This window comes from Lepidochelys kempii, chromosome 1, assembly GCF_965140265.1.
Source record: "Lepidochelys kempii isolate rLepKem1 chromosome 1, rLepKem1.hap2, whole genome shotgun sequence".
In the NCBI taxonomy this organism is placed as follows: Eukaryota; Metazoa; Chordata; order Testudines; family Cheloniidae; genus Lepidochelys; species Lepidochelys kempii.
The window spans coordinates 152,451,108-152,475,296 of NC_133256.1; the positions used below are offsets into that span (position 1 = coordinate 152,451,108).

Sequence of the window (24,189 nt, forward strand, 5' to 3'; positions counted from 1 at the left end):
CAATCCCGAGGGGAAGGGGCACACTAGCAGCATAGTGCCGGATGGGCCAGTGTGCATCTGGCAGCTGCCAGTTTGTAAACTGTTCCTTCATGCTGGGTTCGGCGAGTGGGGCCGCCCCGACTTGCTGTACCGCATTGCCTCCGGCTGGCCCCTCGTTCCGGAGACTGGCCTCTTTGACCCTGACTACTGCACTCTCACTCCCCTGAAATCTATTCAAAATAATGCTGCTAAGTTCATTTTCTGGCCTGTCATTCTGACCACATCACCCACCTCTTTCAGTCCCTCTGGCTTCCTCTTAACCGCTGTATCAAACACATGAATTTCTTGTCTTTACATTCCAAGATCCTTCACAGTTTAATCGAACACTATTTAGTTGATCTGGTAACATTTCATGACATCAGCTCCTTCCTTCTCTGTGCCAACATTCCCAGTCTTTACCATGTACCAGCCAGGTCCTTTCATAAAGACCTTTGTTTTCTCTTATGCTATCCTTATGCAGGTGGAAAATTCCCAGATACAATAAACACTTCCTTATCCTAGGCTTTATTTATTGAACACCATCCAAACTCAGCACTGAATACTTAATTCTTCATGAGCTTCTCTGTGGCAGTCTTACCTTAACATCTGTGTGTTTCAAAAGCATTAATGAATTATTCTTCACAAGGTGAGGAGGCAGTGTTCTCACCATTTTACAGATGGGGAATTGAGTCGCAAAGAATTCAAGGGCAAAATTGTCAAGTATTACTAATATTGGGTCCACAACTTCAGGTGCCTAGGGTCTGAATTTTCAGAGTATTTAGCATTTTTAGAGCCCTTCATGTGTTTAAAACACATCTCCCATTGACTTCACTTACAACTGAGAACTCACCACTTGTGCAGATTAGGCCCCTGGTATCTCAAGATAGGGATAGAAAATGAGGAACATGCAGTTAGTTGCCACCTGTGGAAATTTTAGTTTGCGACTTACAGGATCTTTGTGCCAGAGACAGGAATAGAATCCAATTCTCCAGAGTGGCATTCAGTTCCCTTAACTACAAGACCTTCCTTTCTCTTCCTGCAATATCCTGCCTCTCTCAGTATACACCTTTCAGCTTCTTCAACAGATGAGGCAAGGGTCCTGCAGACATCAGCCTCATTCACCGAACAGCCCTGAACCCTGTCCACCCTATGAACTGAATGAGGTAGTGGTCCTATGGAAAAAATTGTCTTTAACTACAGATTGTATCAAAATGCATACCCAAGGGGGACTGAAGTAACTTTGCCCATGCAACCTTAATCTTGCCATTTAATTTTTTTTGAGTGCTTTATTTTGTAACAGTGTTCTTTTAATGTAGTTTTTATAATCTGTGTAATTTCCTGTTTTTTTGAAAAGCTGATAAATAAATCTGAAGTTGATCATATGAAACTATATTGATTTCCACATTGGTCATCAGAAGAGAGAGACCTTTTAAATCCACAGCATAGCCCTTAACCATGTGAGCTAACAGAATAATTGATAGCAATTGAAGGCTGCTATCTTTTCTTTGGATCTGTCAGTTAGAGGGGAATGATGACACACTTTGCTCCTAAGTTTCACATTCATTTAATAGACAACAAAGGAATGTTGAGACTCAGAAATAATGGTTTCAGTTCCAGGTTCTGGAGGGCAGTGGGCTCTGCTAGTTATCAACCCTTCTGGCCCTGCCCCTTCTGCTTTGATTCCTCAAACTCCCCCCACCCCACTATGGACTACTCTCTGTCCCCCACTACTGCTCACTCTCCTCATCAGCTCTCTGCTTCTCACCCCTCTGTGTTCAAGTCAGACTGCATCCTTCTCCATGCTGCCTAGGTGCCAGCAGGAAGAACATTGAAAGCATAGGGGAGAGTGTACCTTTTTGTCAGTTCCTGTGCCTGGAAGAGCACATGCTGGAAAAGTTCTCTTCAGCCATAGGTTGGAGCATGCTCAGTCACTTTTTGGGGATGGGGTATGTTCAGGGGTAGAGCATTTTAGTGTAGACAGGATCTTCAAAGATTTTAGCTGTGAGCTTCTAACAAACCTCTACAGAGCTTGTGTGAACTGATTTCCCCCCAAATCTACAGCTTTTCACCAAAGTGGCTGTAAGAGTTTTTTGAATATGGACAAAACAGTTTTCACTAGCCTTTTTTTCTTGAAAACCGTTTACAGAAATCTTCTGGCTGAGGCAGATGCCCGATGTGGAAAATTTCAGCCCAAGTGGTTGACGTTTTACAGTTAAAGCTACTGAAAACATAGTCTTGTAATGAAAAGTATTAGGCAGCCTTACCTATAGTCATAATTTCCAACTTCTTCTGTAATTGATGAGAGACTTAAATTGTGCTTGATGTTGAGCATCCTTGCTCCTGCACTGGATTCACCTCTTGCTATCATTTAGTAAAATGAAAAATAGAGTATAAAAAAACTGCAGTGCTGGATAGAGCTAGTAGCACTAGAAGAGGAACAGAGTTTTTGTTGAATTTAGAAAGCATTTAAAAGAAAATGTTGAGGATTAACAAAATTGAACTATGTCAAGACTCAAGAATGAAATTAAAAAGTTGCCTCTATTTTCCCTGTTGGTATAAGAGCATTGCTGACTACTATAGCAGAGCATGTGGACCACTGCTTTACAAATTCTGTGCCGCTTGCAGGTAGTCTGCAGTGAGTTGTTTGGTTACTAGTTTGCGGGGATAGCTTATGGTTCGTACTTAATGAGAGAAACATAGTGTGTAGAGTTCTCACTTTGTTCAAAGTATTTTTAATATACTTTTAAGGAAAACTTAAATGCTTCCCAATATAACTTATTTAGAAGAAAAGTCTGAAGTGGGACACTATCATCCTGTGTTGTTCTGGTGCCATGGCAATGCTTTTAATGTTGTCCATCTCAAGCTCTATCTTCACTTAAAATTCTACAGCACACAGCTGTAGCCCTTCAGTGTAGACACGTCATAGTGATGGGAGGGGTCCCCCATCCCTGTAGTTAATCCACCTCTCCCAGAGGAAGTAGCTAGGTCGATGGAAGAATGCTTGCACTGGTGTAGTGCTGACTATGCTGGGAGTTAGGTTGGCATAGGTATGTGTCTCAGGGTGTGGATTTTTCAGACCCTTCGGAGACAGCTATGCTGATGTAAGTTTTCAGTGTAGACTGGCCTTAACAGAAGTCATACAGAGTGGTAGGAGTGCACATGGTGCTAATGCTTAGGTCTAGTTTCGCAGGGAACTGCATGCGTGAAATTTATGGCTGGCGGTATGGGAATATTTATTACTGATAGGTCACTTAAAAATGTATGGGTGAATGTCTTTTAAACATGTACACGTGAATGTATACAATATATTGGACTTATTAAAAATCTTTATCTGCACAGTGTGAAGATGCATAATCAACTGAGAGTGAGAACACATTTTAGTACCACCAGTGAGTGAGCTTGGGAAACTGCCACATTTTCCCTCCCTCAATCAAGAAAAAGCCTAATGAGCCTAGAAGAGTCCACTGGGATGTTTAAGCCCTCTCAATGAGAAGCCAAGTTTAAGAAGCCCAGCAAGCCATGTGAGCCTCTTTGAGAGGTAGCCAGACCCATAATGGATGTATTCATATGCCCCTGAAAGGAAAGTGGGACTAAGGAGCCTGGAGAGTGTGCATGGTTACATTTTAAACATCTGCAAAATCTACTGTGTGTGGTGTTTAATGGGTGGAGCTCAGAATAATGCCCCAGTGCCATTTTTGGAATCTGATCCCTAACCAAAACGTAGTTTGCTAATGTGTAATTTCAAAATTAGCTAATTTGTAAATTAGTAACATGTCTGTGGAATGTAGACTCCTGCAAGCATAGTGTAAAATGTTAAACAGATTACTGAAGACCTAAGAGTGCTGCTTTAAAAAAAAAAAAAAAAAGTTTTTGGCCTGTTTCTTCATAAAGGCAGACCTCAAAATGTAATCCCATCTCTGGGCTTATCAATGTGGGGTAGGGAATGCTCTAGCTTTACCCCTCCTGCCAACTTCATTATGTGCAAATGACTGCCAGTCTCCTCCTAAGGTCTTCAGCTAAGAGGGAAATTGGGCTTGCAGGACTAGAGTGTAGGGGAAGAACTTCTGTACTTCTCCTATGGATCACAGAGGGTTTGGCACCTCCATCCTAAAGCCAGACCTGATTAACACTGCTGGATTAGGCCTGTCCCTTTTGTAGACATGCTAGGGTTTATAGGAACAGGATTTCTCTCCAGCAGGCCTTAGGACCAGACTGGAAAAAGTCCAACCTAAAACTAAAGAATTTCCCACACAAACTATGCAAATTTATGAAGTGAAAGTACCAGATGCATATCAATAGTTTGACTGCACTTTAAAAGAACCTGAGATTATAAACAAAAAAAATCCCTTAAACTCAAGAAATAGAGTTATGGTTGCACTTAAGCAAGGCATTCAAGTGGCTTTAATTTGGGTCTGAGAATTAGGAACTCGTATTGTCTATCCGTAAGTTTTTGTGACCACATAGAGAGGATGCCTTAATCTTAATTGAATAGTAGTTGCACTGCTTAGTGTCTTCTTTTACAGTCATTCATACATACAGTTTTACGAATTACTTAATAGAAGGATAGCAACATGAAGGCAATCATTCCTCATTGTTAAGGGTCCAATCCTGCCAGATGCTGAAGACATGCCTCTTAGTAGGAAGTGATCAGCACCTTACAGGATTGAGCCCAATGATTCGGTTTGCCATCCAGTTGGCTAAGTGTCAGGCAGAGAGGTAGCATGTCTCCACATATGAACCTTGTATACCCCGATCAAGAAGTTTAGCTCTTACTAAAGAAAGCAAAGGTTAGTGTGGTAACAAAGCAGTACATCCAGTATCAGATGTGTGTATGAAATAAATGATAAAATCCGTGTTCTGTGATGCACAGTTTTGATACTCTACATGTAAAGAAGGGAAGATGATAGGCTGACATCTCGGGACAGAATTAAGGTAGTTTGGGAGCCTTGTTTTGAAAAGTGCAATTTCCTACAGCCACAAAAGGAGATTCCATGCTCTGTTAATGATCAGTGATATTACTGGTGTTGATTTAGTCCATGCTGGGTTGTCTCCATCCAGTGGGACAGTCACTTTCCTGAAGTGACAAATAAGTGGACTTGCAAAAGAGGTGTGTGTGGGAAATAAAACACAAAACTTGGTGAAATCTCTACTAATTATTAGGTGATTCTGCAGCTACTATATGTGGGTGGGGAGATGGATGTCTGTTATTGAAAAAGGTTTAATTTTTTTCTAGAGTCTGAGGTCCCCTCCAGTTTATTCAGGAATGTTTAAGGAAACTAACTTTTGTATTTCACCTTTAAATAGTCATCCAGCATTTTTATGGATCTATCAAAATGTGTTCATTTTTATTAGTGTTATAAATAACTGTAGTGCCTAGGAGCTTTAGTCATGGACCAGAACCCACTGTGGTAGGTACTGTACAAACACAAAACAAAAAGACACTCTCTGCCCCAAAGAGCTTACAATCTAAAACAAAAGGCAACAGATTGATTGACAGATGACTGAATACAAGGAAACAGTGAAACCATATTGGTCAGCATGATAGGCTGCTGGTGTGTTGAGCATACTGCCTAACTGTTTTTTGTAAGTATCACAGCAAAGTTTTGAGGGTTTTCAAGGTGAATAATGAGTAATGAGGTAGCTTTGTGGATGTTTACAAGGAGCTTCTCCCAAGTGTAAAGGGAAGCATGGGAGAAAACATGAAGTTGTTGGTTGGAAAATTTTAAGAAGCGGGTGATGAAGGCTGGCATTATGGCCAAATGGATACAACAGGCAACATCTCAATAGCAAATGAGATGTTGGGGGGGGGGATAGACCTTGAAGGGTCTCGAAAGTGAAGATCATCAGCTCATGTTTGAAGTGATAGAGAAGGGGGAACCTTCTATATTCTATAGGTTGACTGTGTGTTGTGGAAAGAAGCACTTCCTCATTTGTTTTAAACCTGCTGCTTATTAATTTCATTGGGTGACCCTAGTTCTTGTTATGTGAAGGGGTAAATAACACTTCCCTATTCACTTTCTCCACACCGTTCATGAGTTTATAGACCTCAATCACATCCTCCCTTAGGTTTTTTTATAAGATGAACTGTCCCAGTCTTTTTAATCTCTCCTCATATGGAAGCTATGCCAAACCCGTAATAATTTTTGTTCTCCTTCTCTATACCTTTTCCAGTTGAGGTGGGGTGCCCAGAACTGCAAGCAGTATTCGAGGTGTGAATGTACCATAGATTTATATAGAGGCATTATATTTTTTGTTTTCTTATCTATCCCTGTCCTAAAAGTTCCTGAACATTGTTAGCTCTTTTGACTGCTGCTGCATGTTGAGCAGTTTTTTTCAGAGAACTATCCACAATTACTGCAAGATCTTTCTTTAGTGATGGCAGCTAATTCAGACCCTATTATTTTGTATGCGTAATTGGGATTGTTTTCCAGTGTGCATTGCTTTGTGCTTAACAATATTGTATTTCATCTGCCATTTTGTTGTCCAGTCACCCAGTTTAGTGAGATTCCTTTGTAACTTTTTACGGTGATCTTAGCTATCTTGGACTTAACTATCTTGGCTAATTTAATTACATTTATTTACCTAAATTTAGGTTATTGCTGATTATGTGCGCGCGCTCTCTCTCTCTGTATATATGTATATGTATCTTATGACTTTTAAAACAAACTTTTTGTATTTGTGGATAATGTAAGCACTATGCCCAGATGTATAGACACTTTTCTTAACCTGTGTGTTATATACTTTAACATTAGATTTCATAAAATTTTTATCTGCAAACTTTTCCACCTCACTGTTCACCACCTTTTCCATATAATTTATGAATATACTGAACAACACATTGTCAGTACAGATCCTTGGGGGACCCTGGTATTTACCTCTTTCCATTGTAAAAACTAACACTTTATTTCCTGTCTTTTAGCCAGTTACTGATCTATAAAGACCTTACCTCCTATCCCATGTTTGCTTAGTTTGCTCAAGGGTCTTCAGTGTGGGATCTTATCAAAGGCTCTGTGACAGTCCAAGTACACTATATCAACTGGATCACCCTTATCCACGTGCTTGCTGACGCCCTCAAATAATTCTAATAGAATGGTGAGGCATCATTTCCCTTTACAAAAGCAGTGTTGACTCTTCCCCAGCATATCCTGTTCATCTGTGTTGCCTGATAATTCTGTTCTTTACTATAGTTTCAACCAGTTTGCATAGTACTGAAGTTAGGCTTACTGGCCTGTAATTATCAAGATTGCCTCTGGGGCCTTTTTTAAAAAATCAGCATTACATTGGCTATCCTGCAGTCGTCTAGTACAGTGTCTGATTTATGCAATGGGTTATATACCACAGTTGGTAGTTCTGCAATTTCATGAGTTCCTTCAGAATTCTTGGGTGAGTACCATCTGGTCCTCATGATTTATTATTGTTTAATTTATCAATTTGTTCCCAAACCATCTCTATTGATGCATCAGTCTGAGACAGTTGCTCAGATTTGTCACCTAAAAAGAATGGCTCAGGTATGGCAATCTCCCTCACACCCTTTGCAGTGAAGACAGATGCAAAGAATTCATTTAGCTTCTCTGCAATGGCCTTATCTTCCTTGAGTACTCCTAATCATCCTTTGGCCCCGTGATTGTTTGGCAGGCTTCCTGCTTTTCGTGTATTTCTGATGATGGTGGTATCCACAGTGAGAGAGAGCGAGCGATAGGAGGTAGTTGGGAGGCCTTGTGGAAGTTATAGTGGAAAATTAGGAGCGTTCTTTTAACTATTTTTATCTTTAGGTGATGGCTAGACATCCACAAGGAGATGTCAGGTTTTAGTTTAGACAGAAGGAGACAGGTCTGGAGTAGAGATGTAGATCTGTAAGTCGTCAGCATAAAGGTGGAAGTTTAATTTGTGTTTGTAGATGAGATTACCCAGCAATAAGGTGCATAGGGAGAAGAGATGGGGACCAAAGACAGAGACTTGTGGAAACTCTAAGATGGCATCCCGCTTTCTGTGTCTGTTGTTTGGCTGGCTGACTTTTGCTCATATGCTCAAGGTCTAACTGATCACTGTATGTGGGTTCAGGAAGGAATTTTCCCTGACGCCAGATTGGCATGACCTTGCTGGTGGAGTTTGCCTTTATCTGCAGCTTGTGGTGCGGGTCACTTGCTGGGAACATGTGGGTATATCTCCCTTAATCAGTTCCCGGCCATTGCAGGGCCTCAGCCATTGATGCACCACAGTCCCTCCTGGTCTCTGCCTATAGCACAATAATAGTTTAGTCTCCTGTGATCAGTAATACTTTCGTTTAATTTTGCTTGTTGTGGTTTAGTGTGCAGGTGCTGAGTGGTGTTGGTGGCCTCTGATATATCTGAGGAGGTCAGATTAGATCATCTGATGGTCCCTTCTGGCCTTAAACTCTATGACCTCCACAGAAAGTTGGAGGGTGGGAGAAGGGGATACTCTGAAAGAGACAATGAAGGAGCAATTAGAGCGGTAGGAGGAGAACCATGAGAGAACAGAGAAACCAAGGGAGGGCAAGATTTCAAGAGGAGCATGATTGTCAGCAGTAGCTGACAGGTCAAGGAGGATGAGGATGGAGTACTGGTTCTGAGTTTAGTTAAGGACAGTGGTCCCAAAACTGTGGGGCATGCCCCCCAGGGGGATATGGAGCAATGTTTGGGGAGTCATGGCCTGTGCCAGCCCCCACGGGGGGTAAGGAGGGAGCACCACCTGGCTGCTGCCCCAGCCCGGCCCCCAGCTGAGGTCCCAGCCTCGGCCTTCTTACCCTTGTCCATGCAGCTCCCCTCCCCTCCCCTCCCACAGAGCCACAGCCCCACTCTTGTGGGGGTGCTCCCAACAGGGGTAAGGGCAGGAACAGCTCTGAAAAGTTTGGGGACCACTGAACTAGGAAGAGGTCAGTAGAGACTTTGACGAGAACAATTTCAGTGGAGCGCCAGGGGCAGAATCCAGAGTGTAAAGCATCTAGAATAGAACTAAAGGAGAGGAACTCTTGACAGCTATTGTAAAGAGCATGTTCAGTGAGCTTAGATATAAAAGGAAGAAGGGGTTGTACCTGGAGAGGCAAGTAGGATAAGGGTGGGTTTTTAAGATGAAAGCATGATTGTGTTGTGATGGGAAAGAGCCAGAAGGGAGTGTGATAAGGAGAAGAGGAAGGGAGGGGATGAGAGCAGGCATGAGGGAGATCAGGAGCTGGAATGGGTTTACTGAGGCAAATGGAAGGGTTAGGGGAGGCGAGCAGACAAGAAACTTTGTGATGGGGAGAGAAGGGGGAAAGGGAAGGCAAGCTGAGGGGAGGGCAAAGGTTATATTGCGTTCTGCCAATTTCTTCCAAGAGAAAACTGACAAGATTTTGTGAGGAGAGAGAAGTGGAGAAAGGAGGAGGGGAGGTTTTGGGGAGTGAGTTACAGGTGAAGAAAAGGCATTACATTTTAGTCAACTTTAAAATGAACAGTCTAAGGTTCTTATGACCAGTTTTGAACAAAATGCAAAACATTTGCAATAAAATAACGGCCAAGCAAAAACATCAGTGGTGCCTTGGATGTACAGTAACTCCTCACTTGTTGTCCCGGTTAATGTTGTTTCGTTGTTACGTCACTGATCTATTAGAGAACATGCTTGTTTAAAGTTGCACAATGCTCCCTTATAAGTTGGCTGCTGCCTGCTTTGTTCACTGCTTGCAGGAAGAACAACCCATTGGAGCTAGCTGGTGGGGGCTTGGAACCAGAGTGGGCTGGCAGCCCCCCATAAGCTCCCCTAAGTTCCCTGTGCGGCAGCCACCCAGCAGGCTATCAATTGCCAGGCAGTTCAGGTGTCCCTCCCCCTACTGCTGTGTGCTGCTCCCGCCCTCTGCCTTGGAGCTGCTCCTGGGAGCTTCCTGCTAGCTGTGCAGGGGGAAGAGTGCTGTCATCAGGGTGTCCCCCTCCACCCGCTCTTGTACCCCATCTCCACAGAGCAAGGGGGCACACGGCAGGTCTCAGGACTGAGGGAGCTTGCTGGCAGCAGCTGCTGTCTCAACTTGCTGATCTGCTGAAAAAGGCAGTGTACTTAGAGTGGGGTTGGCATACTTAAAAGGGCAATGTGCGTCTGACACACACACACACACATATGTATGTGTATATATATATGTATGTATGTGTGTAACACCTTCCCCCCCCGCACTTTGGAAAGTGGAGGGAGTGGTGCGCTCCAGTGGGATAGCATGGGATCATCACATTCAGTTTCCGCAGGGAACTGTTTGCAGCCACTGCCATGCATCTGTTGTCTCCTCCCTCCATTTGTGCTGCCTTGTAGAGTGTGAGGCTACATTATCAACAATGTGTTAACCCTTGAAGGCTTAGCCGAGTGTTAGTTCATCATTTAGCAGTAAGGCATTCCCTGGGAAATATCCCACTCTGACTCCATCACCTCAACCAAGCTTCACAATCATCATTGCTGTGTACAGTATTGCATTGTCTAACACCCCCCCCCCCCCGTGTGTGTGTATATAAACACACACACGTCTTTTGTCTTTGGGGAAAAAAGGTTCCCTGGAACCTAACCTCCCCATTTACATTAATTCTTATGGGGAAATTGGATTAGTTTAACATTGTTTCGCTTAAAGTAGCATTTTTCAGGAACATAACTACAACCTTAAGCGAGGAATTACTGTAATTGTTATTGACAGATCTTAGATTTATCTGCCAAAGATGCAACAGAGAGTCAATCAAAACTCCTTAATAAAAAGTCTAAGCAATTTTTGTCCTTGTTTGTCATGGGATGTTGTCTTAATGATTGAAATGCAGATAGTGCCCAACAGTAGAAAGGAGGTAAGTACAATACACTCACCTTTTTGTGTCTTTCTGGGATACTTAAAAGGTCACACTTTTTAATGTTTTGTTAAGCAATACATACTAGAAGCCAGTATAGTAGGTAAACTGTTAACTGACTTTTTAGGCTATTTCCTCTATATGGACATGATTTGACACTGGGAAGGTACAAGACCCTAATCTATCCTGGATTGTCAAGTACAGCTGATTGGAAAGTAGGGGGAAAACAATGAAAAATGTCAGATTTTTTTCCTTCCCACATTTTTGTCAGACTTCTGAACTTTTCAAAATTTTCCAACCAGTTATATTGCCAAGAATACTTCTGTGGGATGCTGTCCTTTAGTAGATCTGAAAAACACAAAATGAAAGCATGGTATTGTATTGTTTATCAGGCATGTGATTAAGTCGTCCTCAATTTGAAATGTATATGTGCAGTACTCTTACCTTCGATTTTTTTTTTTTAAATTTTATTTTGAGGTTGTCACTTGCTATAAATTTTGCCCCAGGTGAGGAGAAATCTCTTAAATTTCTTTCCATTGTCACACACATTTGGTAATGAAAGTCTAGGAGTAGACAAGAAAGGGTCTTCATAATAGGTAGAAAGCACAATCATAAATTTCAAAAATCTTTTAACAATTTGAAGGCCATTCTAGTAGGAGTGATCCTAAAACTTTTAGGAAGCTCATTGTTTAAGTTGTAGTACACATTTTCCCACTGTCTTCTTTGCCAAACTTGCCTAACATCAGTTGCTTGTTTCCAGCTTGCAAACTTTAGTTTGTTTTACTCACAGATATGTGACCAAGGTCTAATTTCTCTCTTCTGTTACCACCTAAACACAGCAACTCCAACTTTTTTTCAGTCTCAATTTTAGAACAACTGAATCTCAGGCTTTCACCCACATTATAGGTGGAAACTCAGAATAGGTGCAGACTCAGAATAGGAATAGTCAGTGCATAACCCCCCTACTTTCTATAGATTTCTGCACGGGGATCTTGTAGTTTTGCATTCTTTCCTCTGCTTTGTGAGTTGGAAAAACAATTTATTAACATGTAATTTGTGTACATTTTGCAGTGTACTAAGGCATGCTGATGTCACCATAATGCCACAGTAGAATTAAGACGTCTGTATAGTTGAGGATGCAGTTTTTCCCTTCTCCTTCTGTTAACCAGTATCTTAAGGATCATTAAGGCTATCTGTTGCTTTAACAACCCCCTAGATCCTACATTGTAACTACCATCTTCTCGACTGAGGAATATATAGGTTTTGAAGGAAGTCTGTTCTTCCATTTGCCTGAGGACTTTCTATTTAAAGAGGTGAGGCACTCATCCCTTTCAATCTTTGAATGTGCTTCCTTTTCAGCCGTTCTGTCCCATTGTCTGTCGTGTGAGCCAGACCCAGGAATGGGAATTGAAATCTGGTCTTCCACTTGACAATATGGAGCACTGTCTGGTCCACTTCTTTACATTGTGATTTCATGGAATGGAAAAAGAACATCTTACCCTATGATACTGAAAGCTATGAAGGTAATGGCACATTGTCTAACAGATATTAAATATAGCAATAACGTACAAGATTCAGATTGTTTAAATCAACAATTCTGACTTGGAAATGTTAGATAAAACAAGAGTTTCAGACATAGACTGTACTGCAGTCAGAGTTTGATTTCAAGGTCCTGAAACAGTTCTCTCTGGAGAGCTAAAACTAGTTCTGTTGCTGACATAAGCAGCACCAAGGTTCTCTGGATTCATCTGGATCAATTCTTAGTGCTGTGGTCTAATGTCATCAGTTATGAAGCACTTTCAAACCAGTTCTGTGTCTGACATAAGCAGCATTATATGTCTAGAGCTCTTCTGGATCAGTTGAGTCCAGTGCCAAGAAGCAAGCATGTTTGCCTATGAAGCGAGCTTGCCAAAGAGGCAATGGTGCCCAGATCTCTCTGCTTAGGGATTCCAGCTCTGTTGTCTATGCTCAGTCTAAGTGGCATGGAAATCCGTAGGTCCATGTTGGTTGACCGAGTCTGGTGCTTAGGATCAATCACTGCAAAGAGCGGCTCCTTAACATGACTCTGGATGGACACTGAGATCTGTGTGGAGATTTTGTGGTTTTCTTACTCATTCTCTTGGGGTAGACTGCAGTTTGGTGTTTTATGCTAGGCTAGCATTTACTTCACTCATGTCCTATGGCATATATATTCCATCTATCTCCTTTGTAGTTCATCAGTTCAAGCCCCCCCTCTGGATTACTGACTAGCTGCTGTAACTTGCTTCCAGTACTAAACTAAGAGCAGCACTTTTTGGCGTTCAATTCTGGAGTGACTCTGGTATGGAGTGGGCAGCTATAGTCCGTAGCACCCTCCCAGAGTGTGGAATTGGTCAGTGCTGTTCCTGTGATACTGAGCCCCGCCTTGGTGTTAGAAATTTTTGCCAAGTACCCCTTTGGATCCAGTGGCGCCGTCATGCTTTGTATTTGAGGGAGTCTCAGCAGCTCTAGCTTTGATTATTTACAACTTCTTGGTGGCAGACAGTCTGTTTCAGTTCCTTGAGCACTTTTAAATTCAGCCAAATGTGGGCTTACGGGAAGAAACACTAGTCTAGGAACCCATGGATTAACATTTAAGGATAAAGACTTATTGGTGTGTAAGGTTTATTCCTTAGCCAACTAGCAAGCAGTGCTGATCATGATTTCTTCACATGTGGCTTGCTACTGCTCAGATATGTTATCCATCAGAGAATTGATACAAGAGAATGCCTTTCCCACTGAGGTTCCACAGACAGTGCTTATTGACTTGCACCCAGCCAGAAGTATTTGTTTTACCTATGGGGTCTTGCCCATTGAGTTGCGTTGCAATTTGTAAATTGCAGTTTCAGTCCGCACACTTGATGGTACAGTTTTGAAAGATGCCTACTTTTATGTTTTGATCTTTCTCATTTAATATAGCTCTGGCTAGTATAATGGAAGACATCTACCAAATAACATAGCATTCTGTACTTGGGCATTTTTCTAGCACTACCAGTTTTCACCAAATGGTTGAATATCATAATTTTTGAGATGCTAGGGCATTAATTTCTGTGTCTAGATTTTGGCTCGCAGGAGTATTTGCACCTTTCAGTTCTTGGAACGTTGTATAAACAAAACATGGTTTATTTTAATCCGTACATGAAAGGGTTGGGGGTCACTGGATCCCTAATGGGGCCTAAACCAGCAAACTTCCCTGCTGGAGGACAGGTTCCTACTGCACCTGGGTGCAGTCTTTCATCATGCTATATTTTAGGCCTCTGTGTGTCTGCTATGGGTATACAACCTCTGTCTTGGATTATGAACACGTGTGACATTTTGGGCCCTATGAATCTGTTTTATTATGGTGGATTTATTTTCCGATTTTTGTTTTTTCCTTTTAAAAAAAAGTCTTTGTTTTTTTTAATCAAAATTGTTGGGATACTTTGACAACAATTAAGTAGCCTTACTATAAATTCATGAAAATATTCAGAATTGGATTACAATGGGGAAAAACTGATTTAAAAAAAATCCTACAATTTAAACAAAACATCCTGCAGATATACAGTATATGTAAAAGTAACACATTTTAAATCGCTTTTTTAAAGTAGCTCTTGGTAGTATGACCAAACTGATACTGCTGAACAGTAATACAAGAAGTCCACGGAAGTAAGAGTCTCTTACAGTGTCAATGTAACTGAATTCATATTTGAATAATTAAAAAACAAAAACATGCACTAAACATAAAATAGTTGATCTTTGCAGCAGTCGTTGTCATTTTAAATTAAACTCTAACTTTCAAGCTTCCTATATTCGGAAGGAATGTTTAACTTAATTTCAAATTTGATTAAATAATTTCAGACTATCAAACCAACAGTTTATTGCTGAGTAGTATTACAAATTGACAAACTTAAATATTTTTGCTATCTCTGGCAGACATCTCCATTGTGGTACATTTATGGTTATCCTTTTAGCATTATCCTCAGAAAGTGATTCCCTCTTGTCTGTAAGTAGATTTTCATATTTACTAAAGCTTCTCTCTGTGTCTAAAAATCTGACAGGAAAGAAGATGTAAGGTAGGGCAGTGTCTGCTACTTTAGGCACTCGTCCCTTTATAATCTGTAAAAAAGAACAAGATAAGTTTGGAGGATAGGTCCATCAGTGGCTGTTAGCCAGAATGGGCAGGGATGGTGTCCCTAGCCTCTGTTTGCCAGAAGCTGGGAATGGGCAACAGGATGACGGATCACTTGATAATTACCTGTTCAGTTCATTCCATTTGGGGCAGCTGGCATTGGCCACTGTCGGAAGACGGGATACTAGGGTAGATGGATTTTTGGTCTGACCCAGTATGGTGGTTCTTCTGTTCTTACATTCTTATCTTCCAGTAAGCGTCGGAGATCCAGTGGATCTGGGTTGGGCTCATTCTGAGTGCTGCACAGAAACACCAACCTTTGTTCACACAATTCTGGTGAGGGATGGGCAAGAGATGGTTAGCTGTAGGGCAGTGGGTATCCTCAAGGATGGTTGGTGCTGTTATCCGTTTGGGACAAGCTTCAGATATGAAAGCTGTCTTAAGTTTCAGCAAGTCTGATTTCTCCTGACTGCTAGGTAATGTCTAAAGGTTTGTCACAGCCTGTGCTGATGACTTCTTTTTCAAAAAAGTCCTGGTAGAGATCAGTGTGCTCTGCATGATTTTATTGCCTGAAACCAGCTATTCCATCTTGTGTGTATTACATCAGGGGAGACCATCATGGTGTGCCTGCCATCTTCACTTTCTGACTGGCTTTCTGAAGACGGAAGAGGGCAAAAACGCATATACGGTACACCCTCTCTATAATGCCCTTTACAATATCGGACATTGGGGTATAGTGAACCTTGTCCCTGGATCCCACCTTGAATGGGTGAGGGAACAGAGCTCCTCCAGCCATGGATTTTTTGTTTTTTTACAGCACTGGATTCTGTGTTTTGATTCCGTCTGTGTTCTCTTTAATGTGGATTTCATAGGGCCGTAGGCATTGTGACTCAAGACACTTGTGCTTTAATGCGGGAAAAACAAAGGACAAACAGACATGCTATCATCTAGTTCTCTTCTCCCCTCCATTGTCAAGTGCAGTAACATTTTCAGTAGTAGACTGAGTAACTCACCTTGATCGTATCCTTTTCAAGGTTTGTGAACTTTTCAGTGAATGATACTCCACATCGATATACTGAAGCTGAAAGCTATTTGACCTCTAAGGTTTCTCCTGCTGACCAAATTCAAATGTTGAATTTCTGACATGACACCAAAGAGGTATATAGTCAGCAGTGTCGGGGAGTTTTCATTGCCCCTTTAAGTATACCCAACTATCCAGAGCTGTTGCCTGTTTTGTCAGTTCTGCTGACAAAACCTCTGTCCTTGTTTATCTAGAATTCTTTAGTTCCCTTTCCTAAGGATTGTATTGCTCGCTAAACTCCCACAAGTGATAATACGCAGAGGCTTCTCAAAAAAGATATGGTGGTTACTTTCCAGTAACTGGAGTTACTTGAGATGAGCTTCTGCGTAGTTGTAGTCCCCATGAGATTTCTACATTAATGGAAGGGTATCTGTTGGTGCAGGAACACCACCTCCCAAAGTGATCGTAGCTAGGTCAACAGAAACATTGTTCCATTGAAAGAAATAAATCCATACTGGGGGTTAGGTGGGCGTAACTTTTTTTCAAGGCTGTTATTTTTTTTCACATTCCTGACTGGCATAGCTATGTTGCCTAAAATTTAAGTATAAACCAGGCTTGAGAATCTTGGGTGGAAGGTGCTCAAGAAATCCACAATATTTAGAGGGGGGGGGGGGGAAGCATACTTTCCTTAACCTTAAACACATTGAAATATTATACTTCATGTATGTATCTCTTATACTAAAATAAATGCACTTGTTTCTTATGCAGCTTAGTTTACCAAAAACTGTCTGATAAAGGATTGTCTCCAGTGTCTATTACATTGAAAATTCCCTTAATTTTGTTCAGAAAATCATCATCCTACCATGATGTCATTCAGGTAGTCAAGGTTATGTTGTGGTTCCGTTAAGGCCAGAAAGCTAAGGAGAGGAAAGATAGTGAAGTTCCATTCCTTTTCAGAAGCAGAGTGTGAGAACAGTGGAGCTGTTTCCTGTCTTCCAGCTGGAAAGAAAAAGGTCCTGTCCCTTGACTCTGTTCAGGGACTCATTTTTGGTAGTGTGTGTAGTATCCAAAACACTCTATCTGGTGTGATCTGGAAACCACAAGTGTGCAATTAGAAAAATTAAGAGTCCTGTCCCATGAGCTGTCCACGAAGTTCTGCCCATTTGCCATACCAAAACAATATGCCAAAGTGGGACTCCACTCATAATTAGAGTGGGCTGGAAAACATTTGTTCTGTGAAAAATTGAATTTTCAACGTGGGTTTCCATTTCAGCGTGGAACAAAACTGAGACTTATTGAAATTCTTTGTGAAAAAGAGAGTGAGATTCCCCCACCTCGGAATAGCTGATAGCTTGATGGGATTTTGGAGACACTGGTTCAAATCCCTGCAGTGACTGTTTCAGACCAGGGACTTGAACTGTTGTCTCCACCTCTTTTTTTCTCTCTCTCCTGGTGGAGCTGTTCTACTGTATAACTAGGTCACATTAGGCCAGAGTCACTGATGGAAACTCTCTAGCCCAATGATTTTAGGGCACTCACCTAGAAAGTTGGAGGCTCAGGCTCAAGTCCTTGGTCTGAGTCAGGCAGCTCAGGGATTTGAACGGATGTCTTCCACATACTGGGGGAGTCCCTCACCGATGGGGCATTAGGTATTCTGGGGTGGTTTCTTTCTCCCTGAAACCAACACTTTTCTGCCAGAAGCTTTGGTTTTGACAAATCAGCATTTTCTGACACAAATATATAGTTGACAAATGCCTGACCAGCTCTACTACTCATAGTTTGCGCCTATCTTCATTGTATGTTCATCCTTCTTTGCTATGAGCTTTGATCAACAGTGAAATATTTATATTTAAACTATCATATTAGACTTCATTTAACATGCTGTAGAGGTGAATATTTCTGTTTTTTAGTACTCTACAATATGAGTGCCCATTCAGAGCTTAGGACATATTTGACAGTCTTTTAGTATAAATACACAAGTAAACAGAACCCAAGAGCAAAATAACTCAGTAATAGATCTAATAAACCCTTCCATGAAATCCACATAGCATATGGGCAGTTCAGACCTCTCAGCTATTTCAGGGTATTTGCAGATTCAGAGAGCCATCCCTGCATCAGTTTACACTGGTTCAGATTTTGAAGACTCTCCAGTTGGCCCAAATGAACCCCTTTAGTAAGCTTTAACTCTAGAAATTCAGAATGAGTGCATATAGAATGAGTTAAATAAGATGGCTGGAATTCAACAGTACAGCTAGGTAATCAATAGTAGAAAGCTGGAAAGAATTTTAAAATACAGTTGTCAAGGCTACAATTAACTTTTTGCTGCTGCGTAATAGATGAATGAGTGGTATGGCTAATCAGAAAGGTAAAGAACAGTATAAAATGCAGAAATTGGAGGTTTATTTGCAGTTAAAAAGAAGCATAAGTAAAAAGTGTGCAATAAGCAGCAAATTATAGAAAACTTCAAATAAAGAATTATTATTGTAACATATCAGCATATTTGGAATAGGCAAATAATAAAGAACTACTGGATCCCTTACTGGTGGTTTGGAGGGTTTTGGTTGAAGTTACTTTTGTGTCCAGATTTCAGTTTCTGAATACTCTTGATGCTAATCCTCGTATAGCATTACATGTAGCATACAATAGTTAGACTATTAGAAATGTTGTCTTCCGTCAAGAATGAGTAAATGTTTAGTTATACTCACTGGCAAGGAGTAAGTTTTCTTACTTTAATAAAGTTGTATTTGACTTGATACTTTGGTTTCTTCCTGAATGTGGATTTAAAATAAATTTGTATGTTTCTAATATTTTTTATTTCTTTCAGGTTATGCAATGGTCTCTGCAAGATGGCTTGTTCTTGAGTTGGAGCTTTTTAAGGCAGACCTATGCTGGTACTTCAACTTTATTAAGCGGACTATAATTTCTTCTATCACGACAACTACATAAGCAGACAAAATTGCAAAGATCTGCCCTGTGTCGAGTATGACAGCCACGACCCGTGGCTCTCCAGTAGGAGGGAATGATAGCCAGGGCCAGGCTCCTGATGGACAGTCTCAGCCGCCCCTCCAACAGAATCAGGTATGATGCTAATGCTGTTAGTAAAGCTGTCTAGAAAGACAATAGTTCTGCAGCATTCAATATTACTTTTTTTCAGGTAATTCTTTCAAAATCTCCTTAGGGTATGATTTTATGACCCGTTGAAGCAGGGTCAGGCCTAGTTTGTACTTTGTTGGAAGTCTGTAGGTGAGTCACTGCTGAACAACTGCCTCAGTATGGTGATAGGAGACCCTGTACTGCAGAAGGTGCTGCCTTTAGATAAAATCCACAGTGATGAAGTAAGCTGCCCTTCCAAGTGTCTTTACTTTGGGCAAGAAATCTGCATACCAGGATGTCAGATGCTTCTTCAGAGCCATGTCTGATTCACCTACCTCAGATTTTGTGATGTCAGCTTGATACTCAGCACTCTGAAACACCTTTTTGACCCTTCCTTCCCCTCCCCTCTCCTGAGGAAGAGAGATACCTGTTTTCATTCACTAAAATTGATGCCTTAATGGCTGATACATCCACCAGAATGGTTTCAGAATTGGGGGCCCTCTGCATAGAAGAGCAGTGCTGTACCTTTTGTTTGGGTAAAGTAACACATAGGAGTGTCCTAAGCTTTATTCTGGAGATCAACTTCATCTTTTGTAGGTCACAGGTAATAGTTCTCCTGTCTTTCTTGCAGAAACTGTCTGTCTGAAAGAAACTCTAGCATACCCTGGGTCTATTTATATTCCTTTCATTAAGCAGTTCTGCAAGACTTGGACCCATTTTGTTAACTTACCTGTCACCTTAAACGGATTGAACTCTTCAAGTATACTGAATCAGAATGGTCCATTTCCAAATGCTGTAAGTTGAAAAGCATTGGCAATTCACACCTTCTGTAGGATTTACAAGCTGAGGGTCCAGATATCTGCCAGAGTTGCCTGTGGTAAGAGAGGGCTTCATGTTGTAGTCCTCTCATATCAGATAATTGGTTTAAATCCAGTATATAGTTTAATGTAATTCTGCCCTCCTTGAACGTACACTGCTATAAAAATCCCCACTGTCAGCAGACCTATTGATCTTAAGATGGAGAATAGAAAAAAATGATCCCTGTTTACCTGAAAAATGCCCTTTTCAGAGTAGTAAGGGTCAGTTATATAACTTCCCCCTTTTCAGAGTTTCAAACAACTATAACAAATTTCAGAACTTTTTTCACTGGAATCTTTAAAAACAGTGTGGAAAAGTCTGGTACTGCTGCATTAAAGCTTTTTTGCAAACATTTGCTTCAAATTTAAGTTGACAATGTTCCTTTGATGAATAATTTAGGGCAGATGGATCTTCAGTGATTCACGCATTGGTAATGAGTATGGCCTTGTCGTCTTTAGATTTTTTTTTCTTCATATTTCCCCACTGTTGTTTCTACCAATAGAGTTGCTCTGGTAGTAAGAATGATAGGAAATTTTAGGAAAAGAGAGGCTGGAGTAGACAAGGCAAGGGAGAGTCGCTTCTAATTTGGTTTCAATCTGACCCATGTCACTAGTGAGTAAAAATGATCTGACTACAAAACAGCTGTGAATATGAAGTGTTCTTAGTGAAGAGAAATCCAGGTCAAAATCCACCTTCATAACTGGCATCTTTGATCGTAATCTCACCATAGTGACCAAGGATTGCATCAAGTTTGAATTATCTTGTCACCTATAGATGTGGTCGTCTGCAACTTGGAGCAAATTAATAGGTCAATGTATAGAAACATATGCTACTGAACATACTTGTTAGACTTTTAATGCCCAATTATAGGGAATAAAAATAGCACAAATGTAAATGATACAGAATTTTTCTTTAGCAAAGGTATCTTTGTCCAACCTGCAGTTTCATTACTCAACATTTCTGATGAAAGTTTAAATAATATAATTTAAATAGAACAAGTGAGAAGTAGATTTGAGTGTGGCGGAGAAGATAAATCAGGATCTAAAATTCAGGAATAGCGAGGAGGGCTTCCTGTGTTGTTGGCCAAGTGGATATAGGTGACTGAAAGCATTTTAAACTAAAATCTGTCTCTCTTGTGTCAGAACTGAAGTTGTTAGCACATGGGCTGACTTTGGCTTTCACCATACCAAATAGTGAAGGGAATTGAAGGTTGCAACTTAATATGGCTAAGATTCTAAGTACTGTAAGTTAAATAATAAAATGGGGTTTAGAATGCTGAGGGACATTAATGTGAGATTCAGAAAGTTTATGCCCAGACAACTTAGGTTTTTGTGTAATGATTTTTTTCAAAACAAATAGAAATGTTAAAATTACTTTCATTTACATTTGTTACTGGTTTGAAAACATCCCTGAAGTATTTGCAACCCCCAAACATTGTAGTGTTGTTCTAGTGCATGAAAATCAGAGTGAAATTATTCCACTGATTGGCTCTGCTTCATGGAAATGCAAAAAGTTAGCAGCAAATATTAAAAAAAAAAAAAAAAAAGTGATCTTACGAATTTTTTTAATTTCAGTGATCCAAGTTACACAGGAAAGAAAGCATTGATCTTTCACCTCCTCTTATGTTTCTGCACCTTCTGCTATATTGTCCTTTCTTTAGATTGAAAGCTCTTTGGACTAGGGACTGTCTCATTTTTATGTAGCATGTTCAGTGCAGCAATTAGGGTTGCCAACCCTCCAGAATTGTTCTGGTATCTCCAGGAATTAAAGATTGTCATATGATGAAACCCCCAGAAATACGTCCAACCAAAAGTGGCAACCCTAATTTACAGGACCCTGATTCTGATGGAGGCCTATGCGTACTACAGAAATACAAATATTTTAAATAAAGGACCACTGCCTAGTTCAAATTTGAAGTAATGAAATCTTTACCATATTTTTTGTTGATTGAATTAATTTTAAAATTACTTTTCTATTGGCATTATTGGAAGACTAAACTCTGATCTAAGAAGAGACTATATGAAACTACATTCATGCTGTATTAAAGTTGAAATTGTAATTGTGCAAGAGTTAAGAAACCCTGAGTCAAAGGAAAACTGCAGTGGAGTGTAAAAATATGCTAATTACATTTTAAGTTATTAAAACATTTATGTCTGAAATTAGGTCCCTCAGTCCATACTTAGGCATTTAATTAAGAGTGCAAGTGATGGAACCAAGAGGTAGTTTGAAGAGGACTACAGTTCTTGGGAAGGATATCAACCAAGCCCGGTCTTTCAACTATTTAATACTTTTTAGTGTCAGAAAAGCAGGGTGGATAAAAATCTGTTTTTAAAAATAAATTTTCACTATTTTTTTTAAATTAAATACATTTCTTTTTCTTTTTAAATGTGAAATTGACAAACGGAAGTTCTAAACTTACTATATAATCTATTAAAATTAAAATGGAAATAAAATGCTGCATCAATGAGCCCTTCCCAATTTTAATAAGTTAAAAGGTACTGCTTTTTAAAGTATGTATACAGTTTTGGGGAAAACGTCTTAAATTTTGAGGTCAACGCAAGCCATTTAAATGTTACAGTGTTATATGCGGTATTAAGTATATTATTTTCAGTCTTTACAGTGGAGCAAATGTTGGTATTTTTTTTTCCAGATGTAAGTACTTTCTGTTTCTGTTGTGCAGAAAACCTTTTGCCTGTATTACTTTTGTTTTCAGTTTAGGTAGCAGGTGCAGAGAGAATATTTTCCTCGTTTTTTCAAAGTTGAAAAACAGTGGAAACAACAGGAAAACGTTCAGTCTATGAATAAAAAATGGAAGAGGATGAGATCTAATTGTAAAACACTGAAGGACAGGGACAGATTTTCAAAGGTCTTTAGGCTTTCAAGATGACACAGTTCATCTACTTTACTCCTGGGGGAATTCTGCGCCACTGCGCATGTGCGATATTTATGTACCTTTGCAGATTTCTTCGCTTCCCTGCAGAAAAATAAATTTTTGTCTGGGAACCAAAGGGAAGCCACAAGAGCAGTCATGTGATCCTCCCCAGCAGTATGTTTCAGGTGCCCAGGGCAGCTGGCAGAGAGGTAAATCACTGTGGGGCAGGGGGCTCCTACCCTGTGCCGGGCTCAGCTGCTAGTCCCAGCTGGGCTGGGGAGGATGGGACTTCCTTTTCCCCTGCATGGCATCTGGAGCTGGGTCAGAGCCACTCCCAGATTTCTCCCCCAGCTGCAGGAAGCTCTGCCAACTCCTCTTCTCTCCTTCCTCCTCCTCTTCCCCCCCCCCCCCACCCTCTGTGCTTCCTGCACCCATCGCTCCTCAGCTGCAGGGGGAGGGATCCCTGTACAGGGAGCTGCTCCCCCATCTGCCCAACCCCAGTGTAGCCAGACCCCTCATACCTAGACCCTCCTGCCGAGCCTCACCCATACTCAACCCACCCGCTCTTCTGATGAGCCCCACTGCCCCTGCACCTGGACCATCCTGGCGAGCCACCCAGATCCCCACCACACTGATCCCCACTCCCCCAGCATCTGGACCCTCCCCCCAGAGTTCCCCAGACCCATCTGCCAAGCTCTATCCCCACACATTGAGCCCTCCCTGCTGAGCCCCAACCACCTTCACCTGGATCCTCCTGCAGAGTCCCATTACTGTTGCACCCAGAAACCCTCAACATACCGCTGTAAATCCAGACACTCTTCTCCTCCCACCCCCTGCACCTGGATCCCCCACTGAGCTGCTGGCACCCAGATTGCCCCACCTAGAACCGTCTCAACCCACCCCTGGGTCTCCCCACACTAGGCCCCTCCACACTTGGATCCTCCCTTGCTGAGCCTGCCTGCCCACACCTGGTGCAGAGGGACAGGGTCCTGAGGGGTTTCTGGGGCAGGCTCGGTCCTTGTGCTGTGTCGGTGTCGGGTGAAGCCTCACCGCTGAGTCCATGTCCCAGTGGGGAGCTGCACAGTGATCTCCCACCTCTGTGCAGTCAGTGGCCTCTGCTCCCCAGTGCCATGCTGGAGCCTCCACATTTATTTGACAAATAAAATTTGCATAATTTTAAAATATTGTGCACAGAATTTAGTTTTTTGGCACAGAATGCTCTGAGGAGAAATCAACTCACTAAGTACAGTTAATACTTTTGTTTAATAAATCAATTTTAACTAAAAAAAACATGATTTGATAATCTTATTTTCTTGTGTCAGCACATTTAAGTTAGTTTTAACTAATAAAAACAATTTGAAAGTGCTGTTTCCATTTGTTTTTAATTGAATGTCAG

The 24,189-nt window shown here is 41.2% G+C and overlaps 1 protein-coding gene across 5 annotated transcripts in view; it reads left to right on the top strand.

Annotated features, from left to right (window-relative positions):
* USP9X (ubiquitin specific peptidase 9 X-linked) overlaps positions 1-24,189 on the top strand; it is a 204,023-nt gene that overhangs the window by 13,885 nt on the left and 165,949 nt on the right. For 4 of the 5 annotated variants that reach the window (XM_073358612.1, XM_073358592.1, XM_073358621.1 and 1 more), the window contains exon 2: positions 18,795-19,048. In XM_073358612.1, coding sequence (XP_073214713.1) covers positions 18,953-19,048 — 96 coding nt within the window. In that variant the 5' untranslated portion in view covers positions 18,795-18,952. Of the gene's footprint in view, positions 1-12,182; positions 12,347-18,794; positions 19,049-24,189 lie in introns of all 5 variants that reach the window. The other variant, XM_073358602.1, reaches the window with a different exon arrangement.